General features: G+C 38.5%; 3 protein-coding genes and 1 pseudogene across 5 annotated transcripts; 1 reads left to right on the top strand and 3 right to left on the bottom strand.

The window, feature by feature from the left end:
• The first annotated feature begins 2727 nt into the window (after positions 1-2727).
• LOC129355675 (prostaglandin D2 receptor 2-like) lies at positions 2728-10806 on the top strand. 3 transcript variants are annotated; one of them, XM_055025260.1, is made up of 4 exons: positions 2728-3031; positions 7848-7909; positions 7996-8061; positions 8474-10806. In XM_055025260.1, the coding sequence occupies exon 4, from the start codon at positions 8511-8513 to the stop codon at positions 9636-9638; it is 1128 nt and encodes a 375-aa protein (XP_054881235.1). In that variant the 5' UTR covers positions 2728-3031; positions 7848-7909; positions 7996-8061; positions 8474-8510; the 3' UTR covers positions 9639-10806. The 3 variants fall into 3 exon arrangements, with proteins under 3 accessions (XP_054881235.1, XP_054881237.1, XP_054881236.1); XM_055025262.1 differs by lacking the exon at positions 2728-3031 and adding an exon at positions 6698-6772; XM_055025261.1 differs by lacking the exon at positions 2728-3031 and having other exon boundaries at positions 7754-7909.
• A 5-nt stretch (positions 10807-10811) lies between these two features.
• si:dkey-165a24.9 (G-protein coupled receptor 4) lies at positions 10812-16180 on the bottom strand. The gene is made up of 3 exons (XM_055025263.1): positions 16072-16180; positions 14384-15154; positions 10812-12038 (listed from the first exon to the last, which is right to left on the bottom strand). The coding sequence occupies exons 2-3, from the start codon at positions 14962-14964 to the stop codon at positions 11618-11620; spliced, it is 1002 nt and encodes a 333-aa protein (XP_054881238.1). The 5' UTR covers positions 14965-15154; positions 16072-16180; the 3' UTR covers positions 10812-11617.
• Positions 16181-18362: 2182 nt separating this feature from the next.
• Positions 18363-21643, bottom strand: LOC129355651 (UDP-glucuronosyltransferase 2B31-like; annotated as a pseudogene).
• Positions 21644-21952: 309 nt separating this feature from the next.
• Positions 21953-25663, bottom strand: LOC129355653 (UDP-glucuronosyltransferase 2B31-like). The gene is made up of 2 exons (XM_055025237.1): positions 25555-25663; positions 21953-24795 (listed from the first exon to the last, which is right to left on the bottom strand). The coding sequence occupies exon 2, from the start codon at positions 24790-24792 to the stop codon at positions 23206-23208; it is 1587 nt and encodes a 528-aa protein (XP_054881212.1). The 5' UTR covers positions 24793-24795; positions 25555-25663; the 3' UTR covers positions 21953-23205.
• Positions 25664-25967: the final 304 nt, after the last annotated feature.

Genomic DNA, 25967 nt, shown 5'->3' with positions numbered 1-25967 from the left:
AAGATGCCGATAGCTGGCCACAGGAAAGATCTCCTGAAGCGGTCTGTACCACATTGAACCTGAAGAACATTAACACTAACATATATTTATATATATAGAATACCTGTCTTCTTTTTTCCCAAGCAGAAAACTGAGCATTTGATTGTTGGTTTTTGTAAATTGCACTCAAGTTTTCTAAGATTTGATTTAGGGAACTGAAACAAGAGCCAATATGGCTGATTAAGAAAGGAAATCGGTTTGCAGACGGTACTTTTTCTCTGTTGAGTCATAACCTCACACTGCTGAAACAAACAGTAGGGGAAGACTTTGGTTTCTCTGATATTTTCGCATCAGTATTTCACATTTCTTCACAGCTGAAGAAATGTTATTATGTTATTTGATACGAGTTTCTCAAATGGAGGATCTGCTGCATGGTGGCTTGTTCAGTCTTCGAGTAAATTAATCTCTGGCATACTGTACATCCAGCTTCAGTCTCTGTGTTTCATTGAATCTCAGAAAAACAGTGAAACTCTTGAACATCTTGAACATAGACGTTAATAAATTAAACAGTACAGCACCACGAATTTAGTGGAAAACTTAACTAAATTCGTCTTTGCTTGCTCAATCCCAACATTATAATTCATAGAACCAAGAGATTTGAAGCATAACAGATAATCCAGAGTTTTCTCTGGTGAGCTAAATTACCAGTAAACTGCAAAAACACAAAAACCTACCAAGTAATTTTAGTTTCTAGTGCGTCTCTGTCCAAACCAACAGTCTGAGTGTTTACTAGTTTGGCCAAGTCCGTCACAAATTCTGAGACATCAGTTCAGCTGTTCCTGAAGGATGTGTTTGTTTTTTTTGCAATCAAAATTGCAGATTTTGAGGTGACAATTTAGAAATGTTTACATGATGTTAATGACTTTATAATTAATCACCAAGTCACTTAAACTCAATGTTTTTCACCAAATTTGGCCCCGGTTCCTTCAATTTGACAGATGTGCTCTAGATTGTTCCTCTTTAAGTCCAAAAACAATAACTTCAGTTCTGTTTTTATTGAGGTAAAAAAACATTACTGTGCCTCATTTTCAGCTGTTGAATGACTTTGTGGTCTCCTGCTGAAATTGTAACGTAGAGCTGTGTATCATCTGCGTAGTTTTATTACTTTCCTCTTCTGCTGGAGTAAAAATAGATTGAAGTTGTGCTACGCCTCCCTGAGTGATTCTCAGAAACGTTTCACAAACTGCTGCTAAAGTTTATGACATTAATGAAACTCCTTCGTCACAATTCATGACAAGAACAGTGAGGTTCTGTAAAATGTTTCCTGTTTAAAACTTAGAAAATTACTTTGTTTAATGCTTCTCTGCTAATTCTACGCTGAGCTACAACCTGGTGGTTTTTATTCAAACTTCAGCTCTCTAGGGAACTCCTATTTGAAAAGCAGGAAATAACAAGTGAACGTTTCTTATTTTTTCTGTGAGCAGGTCAAGGTTGGATTAGATTTCCTGTCTGCATTCCTGTATGTTTATCATTTTTCTTTTTTAAAATTGCTCTTTTGGAGATTTGCACAAGTTGTTCACACCTGTGAATCTACAATCCTCTTGTGCATTTAGTGAGGACCAGTTAAAATATTAGGTAAGTCTCATTTTTCTCTGCTGCAAGAAATCCAGTCATGTAAAGCTGGAGTTGAGGTTGGAGAGTCATGTTTCCTTTGGGTTAAAACAAAACCATCTGGGTTGATTTTACTATCTGAAAGTAAAGTAGAACAAAAGTGTTTCTGGTTTGCACAACTCTTTCTTTGTAGTGACTGGTGTTTTCCAATGAAAACCAAACACAAACCAATATGTCTTCACATGTTCGGACACATTATGGAGTGTTTTCTGCAGCATCTTTTTTATATTTAAATTTTGTTTAGAAAGTGATAACGTACAGCTACAACATAAATGCTACCATTTGATGTGCTGTACCAGATTTTAGCATAAACTAATTCAGATCTGCTGTCGCTTGGCAGATTACAAAAATGCAGCAGGGCAAAGCTCAAAATGTGGCAGTGACATAAGACAGGGTTTGTGACATGTGCCATGGTTTTTGTGATGTTTAAAAATCAATAAATTAAGCATGCAATATTTTAATGAAACAAAGTGGCAACTTTTTTTGACAGTTTCCTAAGCATTTTCAGTTACTTTTTGTTTATTCACAGCAACAAAAATAAGTACTTTCTTTAAAGAAAATGCTTCTTCTATTATCCAGGTGTTAAAACAATGAATATTATCTATCTTTTATTAAGTATAAACTTGCTGGACATTCATTTACCATGAAATTAAAAGAAACAAAAGCTAATAAAATAAAATAAAAAAATGTCCCTAATGCTTTCTATTATAGAATAATTAAGTTTATCTCTGATGAAAAGTTTAGACTAGATTTGTATCGTCCTTGAACTACAAATTTTGATGACTGCACAGAATTGTTTTAAGCTCCACAAATGGCCCCCAAGCCTCACTTTGGACACCCGTGATGACTGATTAAAAGTAATCTAGAAAGAATACAACAAACACTGGTCAGGAAAAGATGAAAATAATTATCTGATCACTTAAAAATATCAATTAAGACAAATTTTTATCCCTAATATGAGAATGTCAATGTTTAGATCAAGCTGGATATGTAGAGATGTGCAGACAGGGTGAGCTGGAGGCAGATGAGCTGCTGTGGCGCCCCCTGGGGATTGCAACAGGGGGTTGCCTGGGGGTGTGGTCATTAAACATCTGCACCGAAATCAGAGTTAAAGAGCTGAACGTCTGAGCATGAAACAGCAGAAATAATGATTTCTGCAGCAGTCACCCCTAACATTCCTCACGCCTCTCCAGGCAGGAAGGTCGCCTCTTATCCATGAATCAACTGTTGGAAACACTTTCCCCCTCGTTTTCCCTTAAGCAGAGCTTTTATCTGGAGGATCAGCAGATTTTGAGGAAACGCCTGTTTTTTACATGAACTCGCAGACTGTCTGAGGCGGAAACACCCGAGTCTCCAATATTCATCACACCGAGTTTCTGCAGTGAGTAAAACTTTAACTTGCTCCATCCGAGGGGACATTTGAGATTTTGCTTTACTTTATTTGCTCTATAAGCCAAATGGCTCATATTTACAGCTGTTTCTGCTATTTTATGCTGTTTGGAAATTATCTCACTGTCATAAACTGTTGTGAAAGAGGCTGGAATGATGTTCTGCAGATGTTCTTCAAATCTCGGCTGTTTCCATGGAGTTTGCGTGTTTTCTCACTGGATGCGTGTCACTGTGACATCCTTCCACATTCCTCTGTGTATTGCTCTGTGTAAGCGCGTGTAGCTTTCTGCAGTGGTGGCTCTCGGATAAATGGGGCCCAACAGGGGCCCCAATTCTGCGCTGGCCAATGCCCCCCCAATCAGTGTTGTTGGTGTTGTTTTGAATTTATCACCCCAGAAACATTCAAAAATCCATGATGGAGTGTTTATTTGCTATTTGCTACCAGAATATTAGCAAAATTAAAATGTAAACTTACAAGAAAAAACATACTTGTAATGAAAAAAAAACTTCAGTCAATAGAATATACAGTTACTCAATCAATCAAATTCAACTGTAGCACATTTTGGCAACAAAGCAGTTAAGTTCCTCTGTTAAAAAAAAACTATAAAAACAACACAGAGTTACCAATAGAGAAACCTGTAACAAATATTACATTTTGTCGATTATCAAAATCATCAACAAACATTGAATATGTTGGTCAATGTTCCAGTGAACGGCTCTAATTTCATATATAAGACGCACTGGATATATAGCAGAACAAAGTAGTCAGATAGGTCAGACTTTATTCAGATCTTTAACAATAACTGTCAATATTACACAAAAAAAAGTACACTCATTTTTTCAATCATTCCTCTTCTATGAATCTGTCAAATGTCTCGTCATTGTTGTTAGAATTTAACAGTTGGGCAACAGCGGCCTCAAGCAAGCCCGGATCCGTCTCGCCATCGTCCGATTCAGTCTCACTGCTGTTGCTTGGCTGTTCAATGATGAGTCCGGCCTTCGTGAAAGCTAAGCTGCCTAGACAGCATAGAAAACTGACTCCACAGGTTTCTGACAACAATCAAGGGGAGTGGCTTACCAATCGACAGATTTTTCAGCGCAGTGTGAACATGCACTGCTCATATATAAGGTGCACTGGAATATAAGGCGCATTGACAATTTATTTTTGGAAATATAGGAATTTTATGTGCGGCGTATAGTCCGAAAAATACGGTTGAATGGTTCAAAAGCAAATCTAAACAACACTACACGTCACACTTCAAGGAGCTTTGTAGCTGACAGCCATCTTGGTAGGTACCATAACTCACTGTGATACATTAAGTAGAGTAAAATAAACAACCCTGAACAAACTACAGACCAGTGGTTCCCATTGGGCAGTTGGTGGCAGATAACAGTTGACATTAATTTTAACCATTTTAAAAAACATATACACAAAACCTAGCAAAATTAACTGTGTCTACCTGAAATGCGCTGCACTTCAAAAAACAGGGGGCGGGGCTTTCGTTACTGGTTGCCACGGTAACCACCAACTGCCAAAAGCAGAGGAGTTACGTCAGAACCGATGCAGCAATAAAAGTCAGGAGAAAACAACTTATTGAATTTGAGGAATAAATAAGCCAGTTTGGACCAACTTCACATCGATAGTAATGTTTTTGAATAGTTACGCAGATGGGCGGATATTTTCTCGAACATCTCCAGATATGGAGCTGATGATGCTGCTTTGCTGCAGTCAGAGTGAGTGCAGCTGCTTCTGGGGCGAGAAGACCAAAGTTCAACAGCCTGCAGACAGTCACAGGGTACTGAGTAGAGAAATTAAAGGGTAGTGGCTGATTCCTGTTCTGCATTGTGTAACATGTTACAGTCAGCAAGTGCTGCAGTTTATACCCCAAAATAAACTGCTGCATGCCTCAAAGCAGAAGTAAAGCCTTCACATTTTATTTCTCATTAACATTTAATCAATATGCATATGACATTTATTCAACAGAACATGAAATGATCTACATTAGGAAGAAAACAGAGTACTTCAGAAAGGCAACGGTCCTCGCCGTGTCAATACACCAACCCAGCAGCAGGTGGCAGTGTGACTCCCACACTTCGTCCAGCCCAAAAGGTTTTTTTAACCAACAGTTATAAATGTTAAGAACTAGATGTCTTTCTGGACCTCTTGTTTTCTCGCTTCTTGCTTTTTCCTGACTTTTTGAAGTCAGGAAAAAGCAAAAAAATTAAATGAAAGAGCGTATTTATTAAAATGCTAATGCCTTCTGATTTATCATTATGATAACATCTCACCTTAATCCTTTTTTAAATCTTTCCATCTGCATTAACTGTCTGTGCAGATGAGAACTTTTGGACCATTCTTGACTTGCAGGCTCTGATTAACTACCAGCCTGACGAGCTATTACACTGGTTAGCTTTTAGCCTAAATTTGATTAGCTGTTAGCTTGATTCTGATTTACGGTAAACTTCACTCTGATTAATATTTCTCTTAGAATGTTCCTGAGGGATTTTTTAAAATATATTTTTGTCAAATATGGTGGTATTGCTGTCATACGTACACAACTCAAAATACAAATAAATGTTTTTTTCTTTTGCACAATTTTAACAGATTTTACAACAACAAAAGAAAATCGAAACCACATTACTCCATTTGTACACACACACTGATTCATGGAGCAACATGGGATTAATATATAATCAAACTCACTTCTGCTCCCAACCAAGCTACAGTTGCCAAGTTTACTTCTAGTAATGTACTGATTGCTACAAGCTACTCCAAGTTTCGAAACAAAACTTTACGAAAACTGTTAAACCATAACTTAAAGGGTAAAAAGCAGAAGCTGAACTGAGAAGTGCTCCTTTGAGAAAGTAGTGGTGACCCAGTCCAGTCCCTGTGGAGTTCCCATCTAGCAACTTATAGACGAATCCGCCTGGATCAAATACTGGATTCATGTCAGTCAGTTTTAAATAAGCAGCCTAGTAATGATAGAGCGTAAAAATGCCAAGTTAGCAACAGCAGGCAGCAAAGAGCTTACATCATAACGGCTAGGTGGATCCAAATCAAGAAACTTGAGCTACTCATCGGTTCTTCAGCAGAAACTTTGCATCCGTGCAAATACAAAACTTAAGTAACACCTTTGGTGATGAATCAGCACTTAGGTTGATAAACACATTTCTGTGGTTGAATGTTTTCTGACATGAGTATCACTGTAGCGTTGCTTGTCTCCAGTGGAAGAAAAACAACACATTGCTGATTTTACCAGTTCAGAACTGGAACGTCTTAGGTGGGAAAGCAATCCCTTCGTTTTCTGCACATATTCATGCAATCGGTTTTTAAACCAACCCTTGACTTTTCCACAGAAAGGGTCAAGAGTGCCTGAAGAAGTGAACTTTTAAGCAGCTTCAGAGAAGAGAACAAAACATTGAGATCAGTATCAACAGGAAGTGAAATTAGTGTGAAACATATTCTTAAAACTGCTTTGAGTTTCTTCTTACACCCATCATGTTCTGGTTTCTTCTTAAATGTTTTCGACTCTTAGCCCCATGTGTTCTATGACGACTTTGTTCCTCTTGAGGTTTTAGACTTCCTATTGCTTTACTTATTTACACCCTCTGCGAGTATCAGTCGCTGCATTTCTTGTCACAGGCGCTGCAGCAAACACAGCTCACCGGTGAGGCATTTTAATTTAATATTTACCTGCATGACCAGCTTGAGGCGACTCTTTCTTCCCCACTTGTACGTAAACCAACAAAAATCTGCTTATTTTATATTTGCAGTATTTAGTATGCATATTTTTCTCTTGCTTATTTATGTTTGTGGAAAGTATTTTGCAAAATGTTTATCTGTGTTTTTATTTTTTGACTTTTTGTCAGGGATTCTTGCAGACAGTTAAAAATGTTTTCCACTGTGCATGTGACAATAAAAGGTTGAACTTGAACACTTATGTGAAAACAAATGGGATGACAGCTAAATATCATTAATAGGCCTGGATTTTGAAAAATGCATCCTGGAAAGGAGACTATATTATGTATTTATTTATTTTGAACAGAAAAACAAAAAAGTTTTAAAATAAACTAATTATCATACCAGTTTTACATAATTTGTTTGAAGAGGAGCAGGTAGAAATAGAAACTCATTTGATTTCTTGCCTCTCAGCTTCATTTATGAGGATAATTTCTATTTATTTCAATTAATCGTAGTTCAGACTTACGTTTTTGTACTTTCATCTGGTTTATGCTATAATAGTAGCAACATAATTAGCAGTCTGATCTGTTTAACATCTATATTTTTTCATAAATTGGTTCTTAATATTTCAGTGTGTGTTAACAGAAGATTTTTGAGTTAAAATGTTAGATAAATTGCATGTCTTACTTTGTGGTGTGCTTATTATAGAGCCTTGTTAAGCTGTGAATAATTATTCAAAGGATGTGGGTAAAGTGAGAAGAAGAAAGGAACCATCAGCTAATGAATTCATCAATTCTCCTCTGAGGTGCAGAGGACGTGCAGACAGAGTAAACATGCAGGAGAGGAATGCATCATGCATTTTATTCTGGCAGACATCTGCTGTCTGGTTTATAACAGCTGATTATTTTCAATTTTTAGTGAGGGACTTTCAGGGAAGCTATATAAAAAATATCCAAATATTTTTTATTTAAAAAAACAGAACTTGAATTGGGGGGTTGAAACCAAAACCACGACTGCAAGAAAAAGAAAAAAAAAACTTGTTGCTTTCCTTCTTCTTCTACCCAACCACTATTGTCTAACAAATATAATCGTATATAAACCCAGACTTGTGATTTGGACCCCACAGAATGTGAGCAGCCTGCAAGGCGTTGTACGTTACTGCAGAAAAAAAGCCTCCTCTAAAAAAAGGTAAAAACTAAGTGTTGTGGTTTGTAGAGATAGTAATTAACCACAGGTGTTGAGCAAACATCCCAGCTTGTATTTTATCTTCACAGTGATTAGATCAGCCTTCTGCCACCCAGATGAGCTTCTGATACCACAAATTAAATTGTTTTCACTCTGTAAGTATCACTAAATAAATGAGCTTAGAAAGAACATAAACAACATTCAGAACATTTTTTCATTTGTGTGTCATTTATAGCAACAAACATTATTTTTACTATAATTTCTTAAGTCTGACCCAAAGTTGTCCATCATTCATCGGGTTGCTCCAACTGTGGTGTGAAAGTGAGCTGCAGCAGCTGAAATTGTCTGCATTTTGAAATTTTTGTCCCAATTGAACAGAGTCTACCGAACTATCAGGCGTAAAAACAGCTAGGCAGAAAACAATGGATGTATTTTTACTGTAACTATAAATCTAAAACCTTAATGGAATGTATTCAAAAGGAATGCAAGCTTATTTTGGTCACATAATCTATAGCTTAAACTGTGCAATCACTGCTCATGATTAATTACTTGTGTTTTTTATTTTAGAGTTCTTAGAAATTCCAAGTTATCTCTCCCTTCCAAGATGGCCTGCTTTCTTCCCAACAACTCAGTCACGTCAAGCCAAACATGTGTCGCACAAAACCTGACCTCAATGAGCATTTTTAACGCCTCTTTCATTGGAATCGTGTCTGTCATCGGCATCGCGGAAAACCTCCTCATCCTGGCTGTAGTGGGCTTCCGTGTCAGTCGCTCCATCATCAGCGTCTGGATCCTGAACCTGGCAGCGTCGGACCTCATGGCCACACTTACCTTGCCCTTCTTCAGTCTGTACCATGCCAGCGGACAGTCCTGGATCCTGGGTTCGACCTTCTGCCGCATCTATTCCTACGTCTTTTTCCTCAACATGTATGTTAGCGCATTCCTGCTGGCCGCCATTTCTCTGGACCGCTGCCTGGTGGTGATGCAACCCGTCTGGGCTCAAAACTACCGAAGCATACAGCTGGTGGGGAAAATTTGTTGTGTGATTTGGGGCTTAGCTATACTCCTCACTATCCCTTTTTTTATGTTCCGTGACACCATCTCCATTGGGAATGGCAAGTGTCTGTGCTACTACAGTTACTCCCGGTACCTCCTAAGCGAGCCCGTTGACCTTCAAGCTCTATGTAGGCACCGCAAAGTGGGTTTGGCTTTTATGAAGCTGTTTTTTGCCTTCTTGCTTCCTCTTGCAATCATCATTCTCAGCTACATCTTTGTGAATTCCAGCTTAGCACAAAGAGGCTGTCGCAGATCTTTCCGATTTGTTCGACTTGTGATAGCTGTGGTGGTGACCTTTGTCCTCTGCTGGGCTCCGTACCACCTTTTCATTGTCATAGAAGTGATGGCTCCCAAACAAAGTTCTGCGCAGAATGTGGCAACCAAAGTCCTTCCGATCTCAGCAACAATTGGCTTCCTCAATAGTGTCCTCAACCCCATCCTATACGTCTTCAGCTGCCCTGACTTGTGTCGTAAAATCAAACATTCCTTCGGAGCGGTCATGGAGAGTGTCCTTGCTGAGGATCTGGCCGAGTGGACACGGCGTCGCAGCACCGTTCGCAGCTCCATCAGCAACTCTGAATATTCAATGAAGAAGAAACACTCAGTTTCTACGTCAAGTCCTAAGGACACCGATTCAGACCAGGTGGAAAATCTCAGCAACTCGGCTGAGATCTGAAATGTGAATTTGTAAAGATGAAAAGAAGAAACCGCTCAATCTCAGCAACATACTGCAGCTGATCTCAACATCTGTTTCAGAAAACAGCGACCTATGACGCTGTTTTCTTTCAGTCGTTAAAGTTTCTTTCAAAAACCTAGACTTTCTTAGAATCTCTTAGGTCATCAATCAGTAAGGTCTTTATTTTGACTGGTTGCTTTTTCATTCATCTTTAGCTCAGTTTCTTGCGATTTTACTCAGAAAGGTTGATTGTGATGCCTCTTAAATATGAGTCAAGGCCCTGAAACTCAAGAATTGGCCCTTTCGTTTCAACAAATGACAGATGACTTCAAAATAGGCCAACAGGTATATTATGTTTTATGACTCTAAGGAAAAATTCAGAAAAAATATTTTGGACACTTGTGGAAAGTGTATTTTGTTCTTTAAGTCTTAGACCAAGATCTTGTGACCATTGATGAGGACAGGAACGTAGATTGACCTGTAAATCAAGAACATCACAACGCCACACCAATCCACCTATTGGTCTTCTGCTCTATTCACTTATACTCATTCTTGTATAACGAACTGAAATATGTTAGTGACAAAAAAAAAAAACCCAGAAAAATACATTTTTGAGTGACTTACTGCTTTTTTACAGCATTAATTTTGTTTTAAATGTTTATTATTCATGGTTTTCATTATTCATGGAAAACTACCATGTTTTTTTTTGTTATTTTCAGGTGTCTCATTATAGATCTTATCAGTGGTTGCAGGTGCTTTTGCAACTCATTTATTTTCCAGCCAATTTCTTTCAAACAGATTGACTTTTTGTAATGCATGACTCAGAATCTGCCTGTAAATCTGCATCATGTTATATTCCTGTATGGTTTCATTGTTAAAAGAAAATGTATAAAAAAATAAAAAACTGAAAAGCAGCAATGTGTTTCAATTAGAGATGATTAATTTTCTTCTTCAAACCAGCTTTATGGAAATGACTTTTATACTAAAAGTTTCACTGTGGGAGGAAATTAGAGTACAAGGAGAAAACAGACATTTCTGCGGAGCTGAGGTTGATGCCATTGTGTTGATGCAGGCAACACAAAAAATAACAGCATAACATTTCTGTTTTTAAGTACAACTGTACACCGAAACATTTTAACTTTAAAATAAATTGGATAATGCAGCAGCAGATCAATATCAACAAGTTCATCTCTTATGCCAGCAAAATATCCTGAAAGTTTTTGAGTGGTCTAGTCAAAGTTTTAACATGGTATATCCTTAAAGCTGCAGTATTTAACATTTATAATATATACATTTTTTTCTTTTTACATATTTGTTGAAACTGTCATTATGTGGTGACGGTAGGACACAAAAATCTGTGAAATACTCAAGCTCTGCTTTCTCTGAGTAGAAACAACCAATCAGAGCCTGGAGGTGGGGCTTAGTGCTGTCAATCAATCTTGTGCAGTTCTGCTCACCCCTCTCTAATGCATCTTTTCTCCATCAGCAGATCTGGTTATGGATGCTTGGCTAGTTAGCATGACGGGAGTTAAACTGTTTTCCTGTAACAGTAAGTTTTTTCTCCATCACTAGCACATTTGAGGTTTATTGACACCACTAAGCCCTTCCTCCTGTCTCTGATTGATTGTTTTTGGTGCATTTCTTCAGACAGCAATTAAAGGACATGGAGGAGGTGGGGGAGATCGATCTTTTCACAGATTATTTGATTCATAGCAATCTGTCACAAAATGGTGAAAATTTTAACAAATATGAAAATAAATATATTTTTATGAAAGTTACGTACTGCAGCTTTGAAAAAATCCTCCAATCTAATCGAAAGCAGGTCTTCAGTCTAAATAAATGTGTTGGAGGTACAAATTGAAACAAAATCCTTCCACAAGTCTTCTGTACTTTACAGGAGCAAATTCATGTTTTCATTAAGAAACTGAAACAGCAGCAGTTTTCCACTCGATGGCGCCATTACACCTGTTCAGTCCAGTTTAGATTGTCACAAAGTTATGTCTGTTTTCATTCTCCCTCTGTTTGTCCAGGTGACATCTGGTACTCATGCTCATGTTTTTATGGCCTTTTTGTCCTCTTCTCAGGCAGGGCAGGGACCTCTGCAGCTCTAGCCGAGCGTCAGGGCAGAGGAAGATGTAAAACAGGGGATCCAGTAAAGTGTTGAGGCTGGTCAGGCCGTAGCACAGGCGGTAGACGTAGAAAATGGACTGCTCAAACGGACACGGCTCGTCGGTCTCCAACAGGGACACAAACCTGTATCCGCCTACCAGGTGGTAGGGTCCAAAGACTACAATAAAGTTGAATGTTATCACGACCAGGATGCCAACGATTTTGTAGCGCTCGTGGTTGGAGAGAGATGGAGACCGGCGTAGTGTCACCCCGATGTGAGCTGAGGTGTAGCTGGGGGGAGAAGAGGTTCAGATCAGACATGAACTTGTTTCTTTAAATGCCTAAAGCATACAGTTCTGACAATGTAAAAAAAACATTTTATTTTTACTTTTGCGAACAAACCCAGAAATTTTAAGAAGTTTCTGAGTTTCAAAAGAAGAAAACTATCAACTTTTCAAACTAATTATTGTCTAGGATTCAAACAAAAATTTTTTGAGATTTTCTAGTAAATTTGCACATTTTCAAACTCAGGAATTTTCTTTTCTTTTTTAGAAAATTTCTGAGATCGATCTGAAAATTTCTGAGATGAATATAAATTGTTTTGTTAACTGAGTAGTGGCTAAAAAATGTCCTTGTTTTTTCTAGAATTTTTCTGAGATTAGTCAAAAAATTTCTGAATTTTTTCTAGCAAATTTTCTACTTTTCAAATTTGCTGTCATACAAACCAGCAAAATTTCCCCAGGTAGAGTGAAACAAACCAACAAACATAAACATCTATTTGTCATTTTTACCTCATTTTGTTTATGTTCCTCGTTACTATTGCTATTGTGTATATTTTCAAAAACGAATTGTAATGTGCTGTTTTTGCCCGAATAAATTGTTATGAGCCATTATGCAGAAATGCATTAAGACAAAAAGGAACTTTCTTGTGGATTTATTGTAATATTAGAATGTAAAATACTGTGCTTGAGGTGTGAATAAAATCATATATTGTTTTCCTAAATGTCCATAGGTTTCAGTTTTGTCTAAACACAGTAGAAATGTGTTAAAAACAAAGTAGGAGAAGTTTTCTGGGTTGTGTTTGCTGAGATTGAGCCGCTCTCTAAGTAGCGGTTAGCATAACCTAGCAGTTAGCTTTGCTATAATTAAAGCTAACTGCTTTACTTCAAGCAGTTAACAATCTAATTGCTTAACAATTGCATTGTCTCGACATACCTCTGTTGTTTAGTATTTAAAAATAAGTTTCTGTTAGGTGTTGCACTTTAAGCAGCTGTTAGCTTGTTTATGTATAGCTTGACTATGACTAACTGTTAGCTTGTTGTCCCCAGCTAGCTGCGACGCAACAGATTAGCGGTTAGCTTGACTCTGGGGCGATTTGCGAGAAGATGAAGGACAATCTAAAGGCCAGATGAGGCCAAAAGCCGTCAAATTACTTTATAAAGCGAGTGCTGATGTCTGCTGCAGGTAAGATGACTGATAATAAATATTTCACACAGTCCCAGTTTGAAAAATAAACTTAAGCATCTAATTTGGAATAATCACATTTTTGGGTTTGATTTCAGAACACCTATTAACTTATTGACAAGTGTGTTTTAAAGCTTTTATTTATTTAAAACTAGTGGTGGAATATTAGGGCCAGGGCAGAATAAGATTTATTTCTTTTAATTACAAGAATAAAATCATTATGTATAAGTTTAAAAAAATCTGCCAGTCAATATTCAACACTGACTTAAGCTCTTACATCTTGCTGAAAATTTATTTATTAGTTTAGTTTTATTGAAGTGCACTAAGATATTTGCTATGATGAAGGATTAGGACCATACAAAAAAAGAGAAAATTATGAGAACAAGCAATAAAAATTTAAAGAATAAAATTGTGTGGTGATAATTTTAAGAGAATAAAGTCATAGTAGCATGACTTTATACTCTTATGAAGTCATACTTTATAGTAGTACGTTTATACTCTTATAAAATCATACTTTATGACTTTACAGAGAATAAAGTCATATAAAAGTGATAGTAGTGGCAGCTTGAAGTGACCCAATAAATTTTTTTTCTTTAATGCAACCTGAATCCGAACTTTTTGTGACAGTCTGACAACACGTCAGATTTTTTTCCAATGCCACCCAGGCCTCTTGGATATCTGACACATTTATAATTTTTTCAAATGTGAAATGAATCTGTTTGTCCTGGTTGCATTCATCTGACCTGAATGTCATTGATACGCGACAAACGTCACTATCCTGCGTCCTGATGCGCGCAAGCAGGAAGAAAAACAACAACAATGGTGGACTATAATAAAGATTAAGCTGCTGTTCTGGCTCCGGTTGAACAATAATCTATGCTCCACCGTTACCATCCATGTTTACTTCTGCAAACAGTGAGCTCTGCTTCTTCTTCTTTTTCATGGCGGTTTGTGAGCATGCTCTATGTGATCTTACTGCGCCTCTACTGTGCATGTGGGACACTGTAAAGTCTTTTGCAGTTCACACTGGAAATCACATACAAGTTGCATATATTTGGAAGTGTGAACGGCCTCATTAAATCGGAATTGGGTCACTTCAGGCTGCAGTCTGAACGTAGCCATAAGAAATGTGTGAAAACTGACTGTCACCATAACTAGAAGTACCAACTTACCCTAGAATGGTACATGGCAGCAGAAAACCCAGAAGCACAGTGATGATCTTAAAGTGAGCGTATCTGGGGCTGACCGGGTACTTCTCCAGACACAGCTGCCGCTCAGAGTCAAACACCGACGGCAGCAACCCACTCAGGCAGAACAGGAAGGTCAGGATCCACACAGCCACTCCCAGCACCGCCGCCACCTTCACTGTCCGCACCCTGCGGCTGCTCAGTGGGTACACGATGGCCAGGCAGCGGTCCATGGCGATCAGACACAGGAACATGACACTGGCGTAGACGTTGACGTAAAACACGTATCCGACCAGCTCGCAGGTGAGCCTGCCATAGGGCCAGCGGTGGGCACCCTGCAGGTAGAGGATCCACAGGGGCAAGGTGAGCAGCTGGAGGAGGTCCGACAGCAGCAGGTTGAGGATGTAAACGAGCTGGCAGCCCCCGCTACCCGAGCGACCGAGGTGGTACAAGCCCCAAAGAGACAGCAGGTTGCTGGGCAGGCCCAAGGAGAAGATGACACCGTAGACACAGGTCAGGGCAAAGACGTCCGTGTCCAGAGGGAGGCTGCAGGTGTCATTGGACATGTCTCTGCTGGTTAAGGTCCGGACATGGAACACTGGAGACGACGACGGACTCACTCAAGGCAGAAGGCCGCTTAGTACATTCATGTTGACATGTTCATAAATCCACCCAGCAGAGAAATAAAAAACATCTTCAAAAAGCCTCCTGTATCCATCCACGAATATAAAAAACCTGGACACTGTGAGCACTGCACTGCAAAAATACAAGATATTATCTTTTTTTGGCTGGTTTCTAGTGTAAATACACTTAAACTAGGACAAAACCTTACAGGTAATTTTGTTTTCAGTCAATAATTGTTTCATATTATTGACTCATGAGCAGATTTATACACTTATCAAAATTTCTGGAAAAACACAAAATCTTACCTATTTTTTTCTGGTTTCTAGTATGAGTACAATTAAAATAAGACAACATTAACTAAAAGGTAATGTTTAAGGCAATAATAATTTAATATTTATCAAAAAGTACCATCTCCACTGGCAAATTTCTGCTCTGATAACCAGCATTTGTCAAACTATACTGCAAAAACACAAATCTTACAAAGTATATTTTTGTTTGTTTTAAGTGCAAACATCTTTGTAAATGTGAAATAAAACAAAATTAACTTACAAGTAATTTTTTCATCATAACATATAATCTTATTTTCAGCCAATAACTATTTAATACTGATGAAAAATTGCTAGTTCCACTGGTAGATTTTTACACTTAGAGCAAGACATTTTTGCTGTGTTGTCAGTTTAACTAGTACTTTTTTAATAATTATTGAACAATTACTGACTTAAAAACAATCTCCTACATCTTTCTGAAAAGCTACTTGTAAATTAATTTTGTCCTATTTAAGTCTACAAAGATATTTGCACTAGAAATGAGACTGTTTTGCAGTGCAGAAAGTTTGACTCAACCATGTCATACGTTTATAAATCTGCCAGTGGAAATAGTACTTTTTCATCAATATTCAAGCATCATTTGTATATTAGTTTCATCCCTTTTCAAGTGTATTTACACTGTAAACTAGAGAAAAATGATGAGATTTAGTTTGTTTTGCAGTGTAGATCGTTTGATACTTGCAGGTGCATGAAAATAAATAAATATCAATAGTTTCCACTCACCTCCCACAGCTCTGTGTCAGAGTCTGAGTCCTGCAGTCTGCAGATGGGTGACCTGAGCTGGAGAAACGCTGGGAACACGATGTCTCGCCTGGGCCTTGTCTATTCTGTGATCGCTTCCTCCACAGGAAGCTCACTTCTTCAGATTTAAAGGCAACATCCTGACGCAGGAGAACGCCTTTCTGCCACAGAACAAAAACATACGCTCTCTCTATTTTCCTCTGCCACCCTGTAGTCACAATCCCCTAAGGTGGACCGCTGAGACATCCTGACCTCACTGCACAAACACAAAATCTTACCAAGCATTTTTGGCGTAGTTTCTAGTACAAATATCTTAGCTTACGAAATTTCTTGCAAATAAGACTAAACAAACTTGCAAGTAACTTTTAAGAAAGAAACTTGTTTTAAGAGGTGGCTTAATATGCTTTCTTGAACAGTTTAGGGTAGGTCTAGAAGTTGTACAAAACATGCTTATTACAGTTTTTGCATAAAATCATTCTTAGATAATAAGATTTTAGTCTATTCAGTTGTTTTAGCATCTCTTGTTGCTTTAAATCCTAGGTAGCTGCTGCTGGCCACACCCCCAGACTCACTGTCAACACTTGCATGTGAGTGTAACTGTGGGATTCGAAATGCAAATGCGCAACTATACAACCGAACATATTTGAAAAGCAGAAGTGGAGCCTCCTGCACAACCAAGAAGAATGCAGCAAGTGGTTTCTGGATGATAAGTCAACAACAATGGCTGCTGCTTTTCCCAGCAGCCATTGTACAGTGAAACCAGATGACCAAACATGTTGGAACTGAGGTTGGGTAGCTAGGTAACAGCATGGTGCCTTTTGACTGTGACAGTTGGAAGGCACCGTTTTGAAATGCCTCATTTTCCAGACATCAGAACACAAACATATTGCCAAAAAAACGCTGGGTGTTTCTTTGTAGAGCCGGTGCTGCTTTTAGAAGCAGCTGAGACTCAAATGGAAAAACAAATTGTGAATTTTACGTGACAAGGTCCCTTTTAGGAATTTTTTAAACTTAAGATAAGCTCTAATTTCTTGCTGAAAAGTCACTTCAAAGTTCATTTTGTTTTACTCTAAATATATGTAGATATTTGCAATAGAAACTAGATAAAAATACTTGGTAAGATTTTGTTTTTGCAGTGATACTTCATAATAAAATTACTCAAATAAAAGTAAGAAGTAAAGCTAATTAAAAAAAAACCTAAAAAAATGATTCAAGTAAATGTAATTGAGGACATGTAAGTAGTTACTAACCAACTCTGACTGATGAAGTATAGAAAAATGAACGCTGTGGTGAGTTTTTCTTCAAGTCAAACCTGGTTCAGAACAAAGCTGTAATTATTAATATTTTTAATTCCAAAACCAAGTTTTATAGACATTGGGTGAGCTAAATTTCTGTCCTGAGTAATTTTTCTCACCAAATAGAGGAAAAACATCCCAGACAATTGAAATTGTTTGAGTGGAGAATGGATTTATTGAGACAATAAGTGTGCCGTTGTATTTTTACCACACAGTTTCAAAGGGAGCGGGGCCATTCAGATTGCTTCCTTCTAAATGTCACAGATCTCTGATTTATTGAATAACCTCAGTTGGTACCCAGTGAGCTGAAAGTCCTGTGAGACTTTTGGACCCGTCTCCAGCTCACTCTGTTCCCCGGTGTGAGCTTCGCTCTGTCTGCAGTCGGGGACATAAACACGATTAAACAGGAAGCCACCTGAATGTGACCTCTTCCTCGAGTCCAACCCGGCGTGGCGACAGCAAGATAAATCGTTTCTAGTAGTTTATTTAAATATGGGAGGTACTTCTGTCAAAATTGATTTTATTTAAAATCTTCTGTTATTTTCAGAATGAATGAATCATTAACAACAGGTTCGATCTTCATTCTTGGACTTTTTAATAACTTTCCCTCCATATTGTATTTTTTTTTTTCCAACAGTTGCTGCCACTTTGTACTTATATTTATAATTAATTGATATAGATAGCGTTTAAGTCTGTCTGTCCCTTCATAAATTGTACAAACTTGAGTGATGTGAACAAATTCATCATTAATTATCTTCTCCTGACCCGATCTGACTTTAAAATGAGATGCGTTCATGTCTAAAAGCTGTGCAAACTGAGGCCAGAAAGCTGAGTTTTGTCTGAATTAGGAGCAAACTGTCTGATTTCCTGGAATATTAGGGACAACAATGGATCTCAATAACTTGTTTATAATTGGCCATGTCCAGTTTTTAAACACCAGAAAGACTAATCATTGCACAGGAACATATAACACACAAATATTTTATTCTCAGGATTTATTTAAAACAACCAAAGATAAATTCATTTTAGCTGAGCTGAGAAAGTAAGAAAGATCAACAGAAGCAACAATTAATAATTACAGTTATTAATAATCAAACTTATCACACAGTTAAATAAGTAAATGAAAAAAAAACAGAAAAAAAACAAGCACAACATTTACAATTTATTTTCTATATTTACACTTAAGAAGTAAATAGTTCAATAATGAGCAATTAGCCATTCAAAACACATTTTAATAAAATTTACTGAGCCATCAGGTTTATAATGAGATGTTATGGCTTGATGTTGAGATCAAAATTTTCCTCTAAATCTCCGCATGGTAAAGACTTGGTCCAAAATCAGGATTCGCCTTAATAGAAATTTCCAGATGTGTGTCCATCAGCATTACATCTCTTGTTTGAATTAAAAAATCTCTGGACCAGCCGCTGTTTTAATAAGAAATAGTCACTGTGAGACCGACCAGACGTCATTGATGCTTTGGTGGTTCAATAATTTGGATTCAAAATCAGGTTGGATATGAAAGGATCAGCAGTGGGCACACTGCTGCTGACACGCTAATAGCTGAATTAGTTGTTGGTTTATCCCTTTTTTGCTAACAGCATTCTTAGCAAAACCTAAATTATTTTTTCCAAATAACTTTACTTGGCTGTTTCATTTGATTTTCGTTTGTGAACAACTTACTGAATTCCTCAGTCAACTAAAAATATTAACTTGGAAAAGATGCCTGAAATATGTTTAGGTATTGTAGTGCAGGGAAATGTTTGTCTCCCCTACTTGTTGTGGTTGAATGAGGAAGTATCTTTGATGAATTACTCTGGTTTGATCTTCTTGCTGGACCTCTTACAGCAGAGTAACCTACAGACAAAGATGAAACCCCAGATGGAGATTCCAGATACAGCCAATACAAAGACTGCTACGTCGAGGCAGACGTAGGAATACCAAGGCAGCCTAAAGCCTGCGGACAGAAGGCGGGTCGCTCCTTTGTTCCTGATGACGTACTCGATCCAGAAGATGGCCGTGTCCATTGGAGACATTGGTCGGTCACGGTGTAGCCGAGAGAGACGTTGAATGTTTTCACGATAAGTCGGATTCTCCAAGATGTCCTTTAGAGCCTCCAGGAAATTGTCTTTGGTCAGTGATCGGACCTCCACCACCCTAGCTGCTCCGCGAACCTTCAGTCGGAGTAAGTTGTCAAACTGATCAAATAGGAGGGGCAAACCCAGAACAGGAACACCATGACAGATGGCCTCATACATGCCATTGGTTCCTCCATGGGCGATGAAGACCTTAGTCTTAGGATGTCCCAGCAGATCATTCTGGGGAAGCCATTTGACCAACTTGGTGTTTTTTCCCAAAGATGAAGGTTTTTCACCATCAAAGCGCCAAATCACTTTCTGAGGGAGTTCAGCAAAAGCAGCAGCAATGGCTTCTGTGATCCCATGAGGTAGAGCTGACACCACTGTTCCCAGTGACATGACCACCACCCCATGATCCCCAGAGCTCTGCATGAATTTCTCCAATTCATCAGGCAGAGGTTGAGCCTCCTTGCATTGGAAGCCCCCTATGTAAACCATATTGGGCATGGTGGGTCGAGGGAAGTCAAAGACAAAATCTCCCCTACAAAGCCAGATATCAGCTGAGAGCTCCAAAGACACCAAATCAGTCCCCCAGAGGGAAATGTTTTCTTGAATAAATCTGTGTAGGTTGGGTTAATGACAATGTACAACTCATAAAGGCTGTAGAGATAATGCAACATATTCTTTGTCCTCTCTAGAAAATCCATCTGATCATGAAGTTCACTTCCTGATACAGGGACATAGGAGACAGGAGATGGAGCTATGGATTGATGACTCTCTCCATTGGTAATCCAGCGGACATTAAAGACCATCGGCAGCTTGAGGTAACCACCAAGAATCACCCCTAAAGAGAAAGCAGGGTCTGTCAACATGAGGTCAAACTTCATGTCCTGTAACTTCTTCATTAACACTTCATCCTCTATAATTATATTAGACAATCTTGCCAAACTCTTATGGTTGTGTTTTAACAGCTGTGTAAGCAAATTATGTTGACAAAATGAGCATATAAAAGTAGGATGGCCACGGCAATCCATGACATCCAGAAGCATTTCCATGAAAAAGTTCCTGTCTGTCTCCTCGGAGAGTGTTGGAATATGAATGGAGGTATAAATGGAGGAGTTATTGGGGATGTACCAGCTTTTGGCAGAGTGCAAAACAGTAATTTCGTGACCCCTGGAGTGAAGCTGTTCCAAGATAACCTTCATGTTGATCCAGTGGCTGCCATCAACAGGCAACACCAGGATCTTACTGCCTTTAGAGTAAGTGGATCTGAGCACCAGACAGCAGAGGACTGCCAGGAATACAGAGACCGCTTTGGACATTTTCTGCAAAGGAAAAACAAAATAGTTTTTTTTTAATGCCAAACAGATTAACTTTTAAAAGAGGGGTTGAGTTATCAAGACCCTTTACTTCAGATGGAAAAGGTAGGAAACATTCTTTACCCCTAATGCAGTGTTATCATGACGCCCAGAAGGAGTGCGGCTTATTTTCCCATATGACAATGGTTAAATGTCGTCCCATCAGACAGTCAGTTCCCGAAACGACAAAGAAAAACCTTCTAAAAGTGTATGCGAGGTCAGTACAAGTTTGCTGAACCGCGCACATAATGAAAAGTTCATGGGTCCAGTGGACCTTGTCTCCTAGGACCGCAGGAGGGTTAGAAGCCAACCTTTCTAATACTTTGTAGAGTGCACTAAACCATGTGTTTTAAAATTCAAGAGTTTCCACTTGATATTTTCTTCCCTCTTCTAAAAGAGAGAAGGTATTTGTCAAGCTTTCTCTCTTTTTTCTGACAAGTTTTATGATGGTTTTCATACACAATTGTATTTGGTCTCATCAGACCAAGGATATGACTCCAAGAATTAAGGTGTCTGCCCCATTTTGCAAACTGCAGTATGGCTTTTTATGTTACATTTAGAGTAAATGCCTCTGTTTTGCCAAAATTTGATGAAGTATCAATTACGCATTTATCAGCATGTAAAAATCCAAACATATTTAGTTCACTCAGATCAACTCGGGACATAGTTAGGAAATGAACTGTATGGAGTTGTTTTTTCATAATAATGTAAACTGAAAAATCAAACCTGAATCTTGAAGAATCCTATTCCAGAAGTTTGCCTTGAGTTGTCCATCGTCAGGAAGTTGGATTGTATTCGACACTCGCCTCACGTTTCAGACAGCGAGTTTGAGCTTCAAGACAAAGTCCAGTATTTCTACTAAAGGCAATTACAAAGATTTATTGCTTGTGCTGAAAGGCTGTTTGGTTTAATTATGTATCATATCTGTGTCTGTTTAGTCAATAGCTTGGCTGTGGAAAGTATGGTTAGATTTCCTTTTTTTCACACTATCTCTAAAAGACCCCCAAAATTTGAGTTTTATTTCACCTAACAAAATCAAGGTGCGTTAACATCCCTTTTTTCTTAACATGTCCTCTTTGTAAGAACAAATTGTTTGATCCAGTCAGGAATAAGAGAATGACAGCAGGTCAATAAATAGAGGAATTGCAAAGATAAATTTATTGTGACAGAGGCAAAAAAATTTCAGGTTGCTTTTCAGCAAGTTGGTCTTGCATGTAAATCTCAGCCATCAATATAACTTTCTTTGTTTCCCTGTATGATTGTATACAATTGTGCAGGAGACTCATAATGAACAGTATTTAACTTTCCATTGATTCAAAACTATACTGGACTACAAAGTAAAAACGTGCAACACTAGAACCTTTTTCAGGAGGATGTGCATTGAACACAGATCTCAAGAACACAAGACAGTTTTCCTAGGCCTTGCTACTCTTACACGATCTTTATACCCTCTTTTTGTAACTCATATTACATAACCATTTTTAAATCTGTATTTCCCTGAGCATAGAAGCAAATTACCAAGTCTCATTGGAGGGCAAGAAAGTCCTTTGAAATTATACTCTCAAAGTTATGTGGGTGAAAGAATTGCCACTTTCAAAAAAGGATTAAAGCCAAATCTTTTATAAGTTGTGTACAGAAAATGTCATACAAGTTGCAGAGAGGAGCGATCAATGACACAGAGAACAACTTTTGATGAAAGTACCCCCAATTATTCTAAAAAGTCAAATACTCCTGAAAGGGTGATGTTTTTCCAAAGGCTTTTCCGTATCATCTTTCCTCATCAGTCATCCTTCATAAACATTAGTACTACCGTCTTCTAATGTTAGTATTCAGTGGCAGCTGGTGGTGATATTTGGGCCGACAAAATTAGCCCCAGTGAGCCGCAAAGCTGGACGCCTGTCAATCATTCTGAGCCGTGACAGACAGTAACGCTGATTGGAGCTGTCAGAAGTTAGCCCTTCGGAAAGATCCCCAGGCGGTTTGACAGCAGGTTTGTTGAAAAATTAAGAAAATGTGATACATTATTTATAACATGTATTTATTTTAAGTAGTTATTTTTAAATTATTTATTTTAAAAACTTTACTGTAAATGCCAGGGAGGGCCTAGCCCTACTAGTCCACTTATACCAGCCATACCTGTAAGTATTAATGCTGTATTTTACTGAGAAAAAGGTCGGTCACAAAATCGTTTTTGTTTTCCAAATTCAATATGTCCAGAAATTCCATTTTAATATAGGTCAGAAGATAGTTAACAATTGTATGGTATTACATTGAATATGAGGCAGAAATGTTAGTGTATTGCACTGCTTGCTGTTTTGGGTTCAGCTGCAGAGAGGGCACTGTTGCAAAGCTGTAAAGTGATTAAAACAGGTGTAATGTTTTGATGAATTACTCTGGTTTGATCTTCTTGCTGGACCTCTTGCAGCAGAGTAACCTACAGACAAAGACAAAACCCCACATGGAGATTCCAGATACAGCCAATACAAAGACTGCTACGTCGAGGCAGACGTAGGAATACCAAGGCAGTCTAAAGCCTGCGGGCAGAAGGTGGGTCGCTCCTTTGTTCCTGATGACGTACTCGATCCAGAAGATGGCTGTGTCCATTGGAGACATTGGTCGGTCACGGTGTAGCCGAGAGAGACGTTGAATGTTTTCACGATAAGTCGGATTCTCCAAGATGTCCTTTAGAGCCTCCAGGAAATTGTCTTTGGTCAGTGATCGGACCTCCACCACCCTAGCTGCACCACGAACCTTCAGTCGGAGTAAGTTGTCAAACTGATCAAATAGGAGGGGCAAACCCAGAACAGGAACTCCATGATAGATAGCCTCATACATGCCATTGGTTCCTCCATGGGCTATGAAGACCTTAGTCTTAGGATGTCCCAGCAGATCATTCTGGGGAAGCCACTTGACTAGCTTGGTGTTTTTTCCCAAAGTTGAAGGTTTGTCACCATCAAAGCGCCAAATGACTTTCTGAGGGAGCTCAGCAAAAGCAGCAGCAATGGCTTCTGTGATGTCAGATGGTAGAGCTGACACAATTGTTCCTACAGACATGAACACCACCCCATGATCCCCAGAGCTCTGCATGAATTCCTCCAACTCATGAGGCAGAGGTTGAGCCTCCTTGCACTGGAAGCCCCCTATGTAAACCATATTGGGCATGGTGGGTCGAGGGAACTCAAAGACAAAATCTCCCCTACAAAGCCAGATATCAGCTGAGAGCATCAAAGACACCAAATCAGTCCCAGGAGGGAAATGTTTCTGGAATAAATCTGTGTAGGTTGGGTTAATGACAATGTACAACTCATAAAGGCTGTAGAGATAATGCAACATATTCTTTGTCCTCTCTAGAAAACCCATCTGATCATGAAGTTCACTTCCTGATACAGGGACATAGGAGACAGGAGATGGAGCTATGGATTGATGACTCTCTCCATTGGTAATCCAGCGGACATTAAAGACCATCGGCAGCTTGAGGTAACCACCCAGAATCGCCCCCATGGGAAACGCTGGGTCTGTCAACATGAGGTCAAACTTGTTATTCTTGAGCTTCTTCATTAGTGTTTCATCCTTGAAAATATTATTAGTCATTATCGCCGAGATCTTATGCATGTCTTTTAACAGCATTGTAATCAAATTGTGTTGACAAAATGAGCGTATAAAAGTAGGATGGCCACGGCAGTCCATAACATCCTGCATCATTTCCACGTAAAAGTTTCTGTCCATCTCATCGAAGACTGATTGAACATGAACTGAGTTGTAAATGGAAGGGTTATTAGTGATGTACCAGCTGTTGGCAGAGTGCAAAACGGTGATTTCGTGTCCCCGGGAGTGAAGCTCTTCCAGGATAACCTTCATGTTGATCCAGTGGCTGCCATCAACAGGCAACACCAGGATCTTACTGCCTTTACAGTAATAGGCTCCGACCACCAGACAGCAGAGGACTGCTAGGAATACAGAGATAGTGTTGGACATTTTCTGTAAAGAAAAAAAAGTTTTTTTTGTCATGCAGATGAATTTTGAAAGAGGGTATAACTTATCAAGTTTATTTACATTAGACTGAAAAGGTAAGTGTGACGCTCAAGAGGAGCACAGATAATTTCACAATCAGACAGTGTGGAACCGAGAGGATTTTCCCATCAGACCGACAGTTTGCAAAATGACACCCAAAGAAAAATCTTTGCTTGGTCAGTATAACCCCACCAGATCCCTCACAGAGTAAAACGCTTACAGGGTCCAATGACACGGTCTCTTAAGTCCCCATGAGGGTTAAAAAAAAACCAACAGTTTCATCTAAGACTCTGCAGAGTTTACTAAACTTTTCATGTTTTAACTTTCAGAAATTTCCTGAAGAAATTTTTCTCTTTCTTCAGGAAGAACGTATTATAGATCAAGGAAGGCAAAATATTTTACAAGCTTCCTCTCTTTTTCTTCTGACAAGTTTAGCAATGATTGTTATACCCAATTACATTTGGTCTCATCAGAACAAAGAATATCACTCCAAAATTAGGGATTGCATTTGTATTTGCAAACTGCTATATGGCTTTTTATGTTGCTTTTAGAGTAATGGTCTGTATTTTACTCCAAATACAATGAAGTATTCAATATGTATTAACAGGATTTAAAAGAAAATGGCAGAATCCAAACATATGTAATTCATTCAGATTAACTCAGGAAGCAGTTAGAAAATTAACAATATGGAGTCGTTTTTTCATAATATAAACTGAAAAATCAAACCTGAATCTTGATGAATTCTTTTCCAGATGTTTGCCTTGAGCAGTCCTTCGTCAGGAAGCAGGATTGTATTTTATACTGGCCTCACGTTTCAATCAATGATCTTGAACATGTGGGACAAAGTCCAATATTTGTACTAAAGGTAAGTTACAAAACATTTGTCCTGAAAGGCAGTTTGTTTTATCTACGCAGCAAATTTGTATGGGTTAAGTCAATAGGTTGGATGTGGCGTGGGTACTGGATGTTTTCTTTTTCATATTATCTCTTAAATATTCAACAAATGTCATTATTTAGGGGATCCTAGACATGTCGTTTTTTAACATCAAAAAACAATAAGTTATTATGACATATTGAGTTCTGTAAATCTGTACTGACTGACTGCCATGCTCATTACAAAATGCGCACTGCCATGCCAC

The sequence above is a fragment of the Poeciliopsis prolifica genome, unplaced genomic scaffold, assembly GCF_027474105.1.
Source record: "Poeciliopsis prolifica strain line A6 unplaced genomic scaffold, Auburn_PproV2 SCAFFOLD140, whole genome shotgun sequence".
NCBI lineage: Eukaryota > Metazoa > Chordata > Actinopteri > Cyprinodontiformes > Poeciliidae > Poeciliopsis > Poeciliopsis prolifica.
This window is presented reverse-complemented; position numbering and strand designations above follow the sequence as displayed.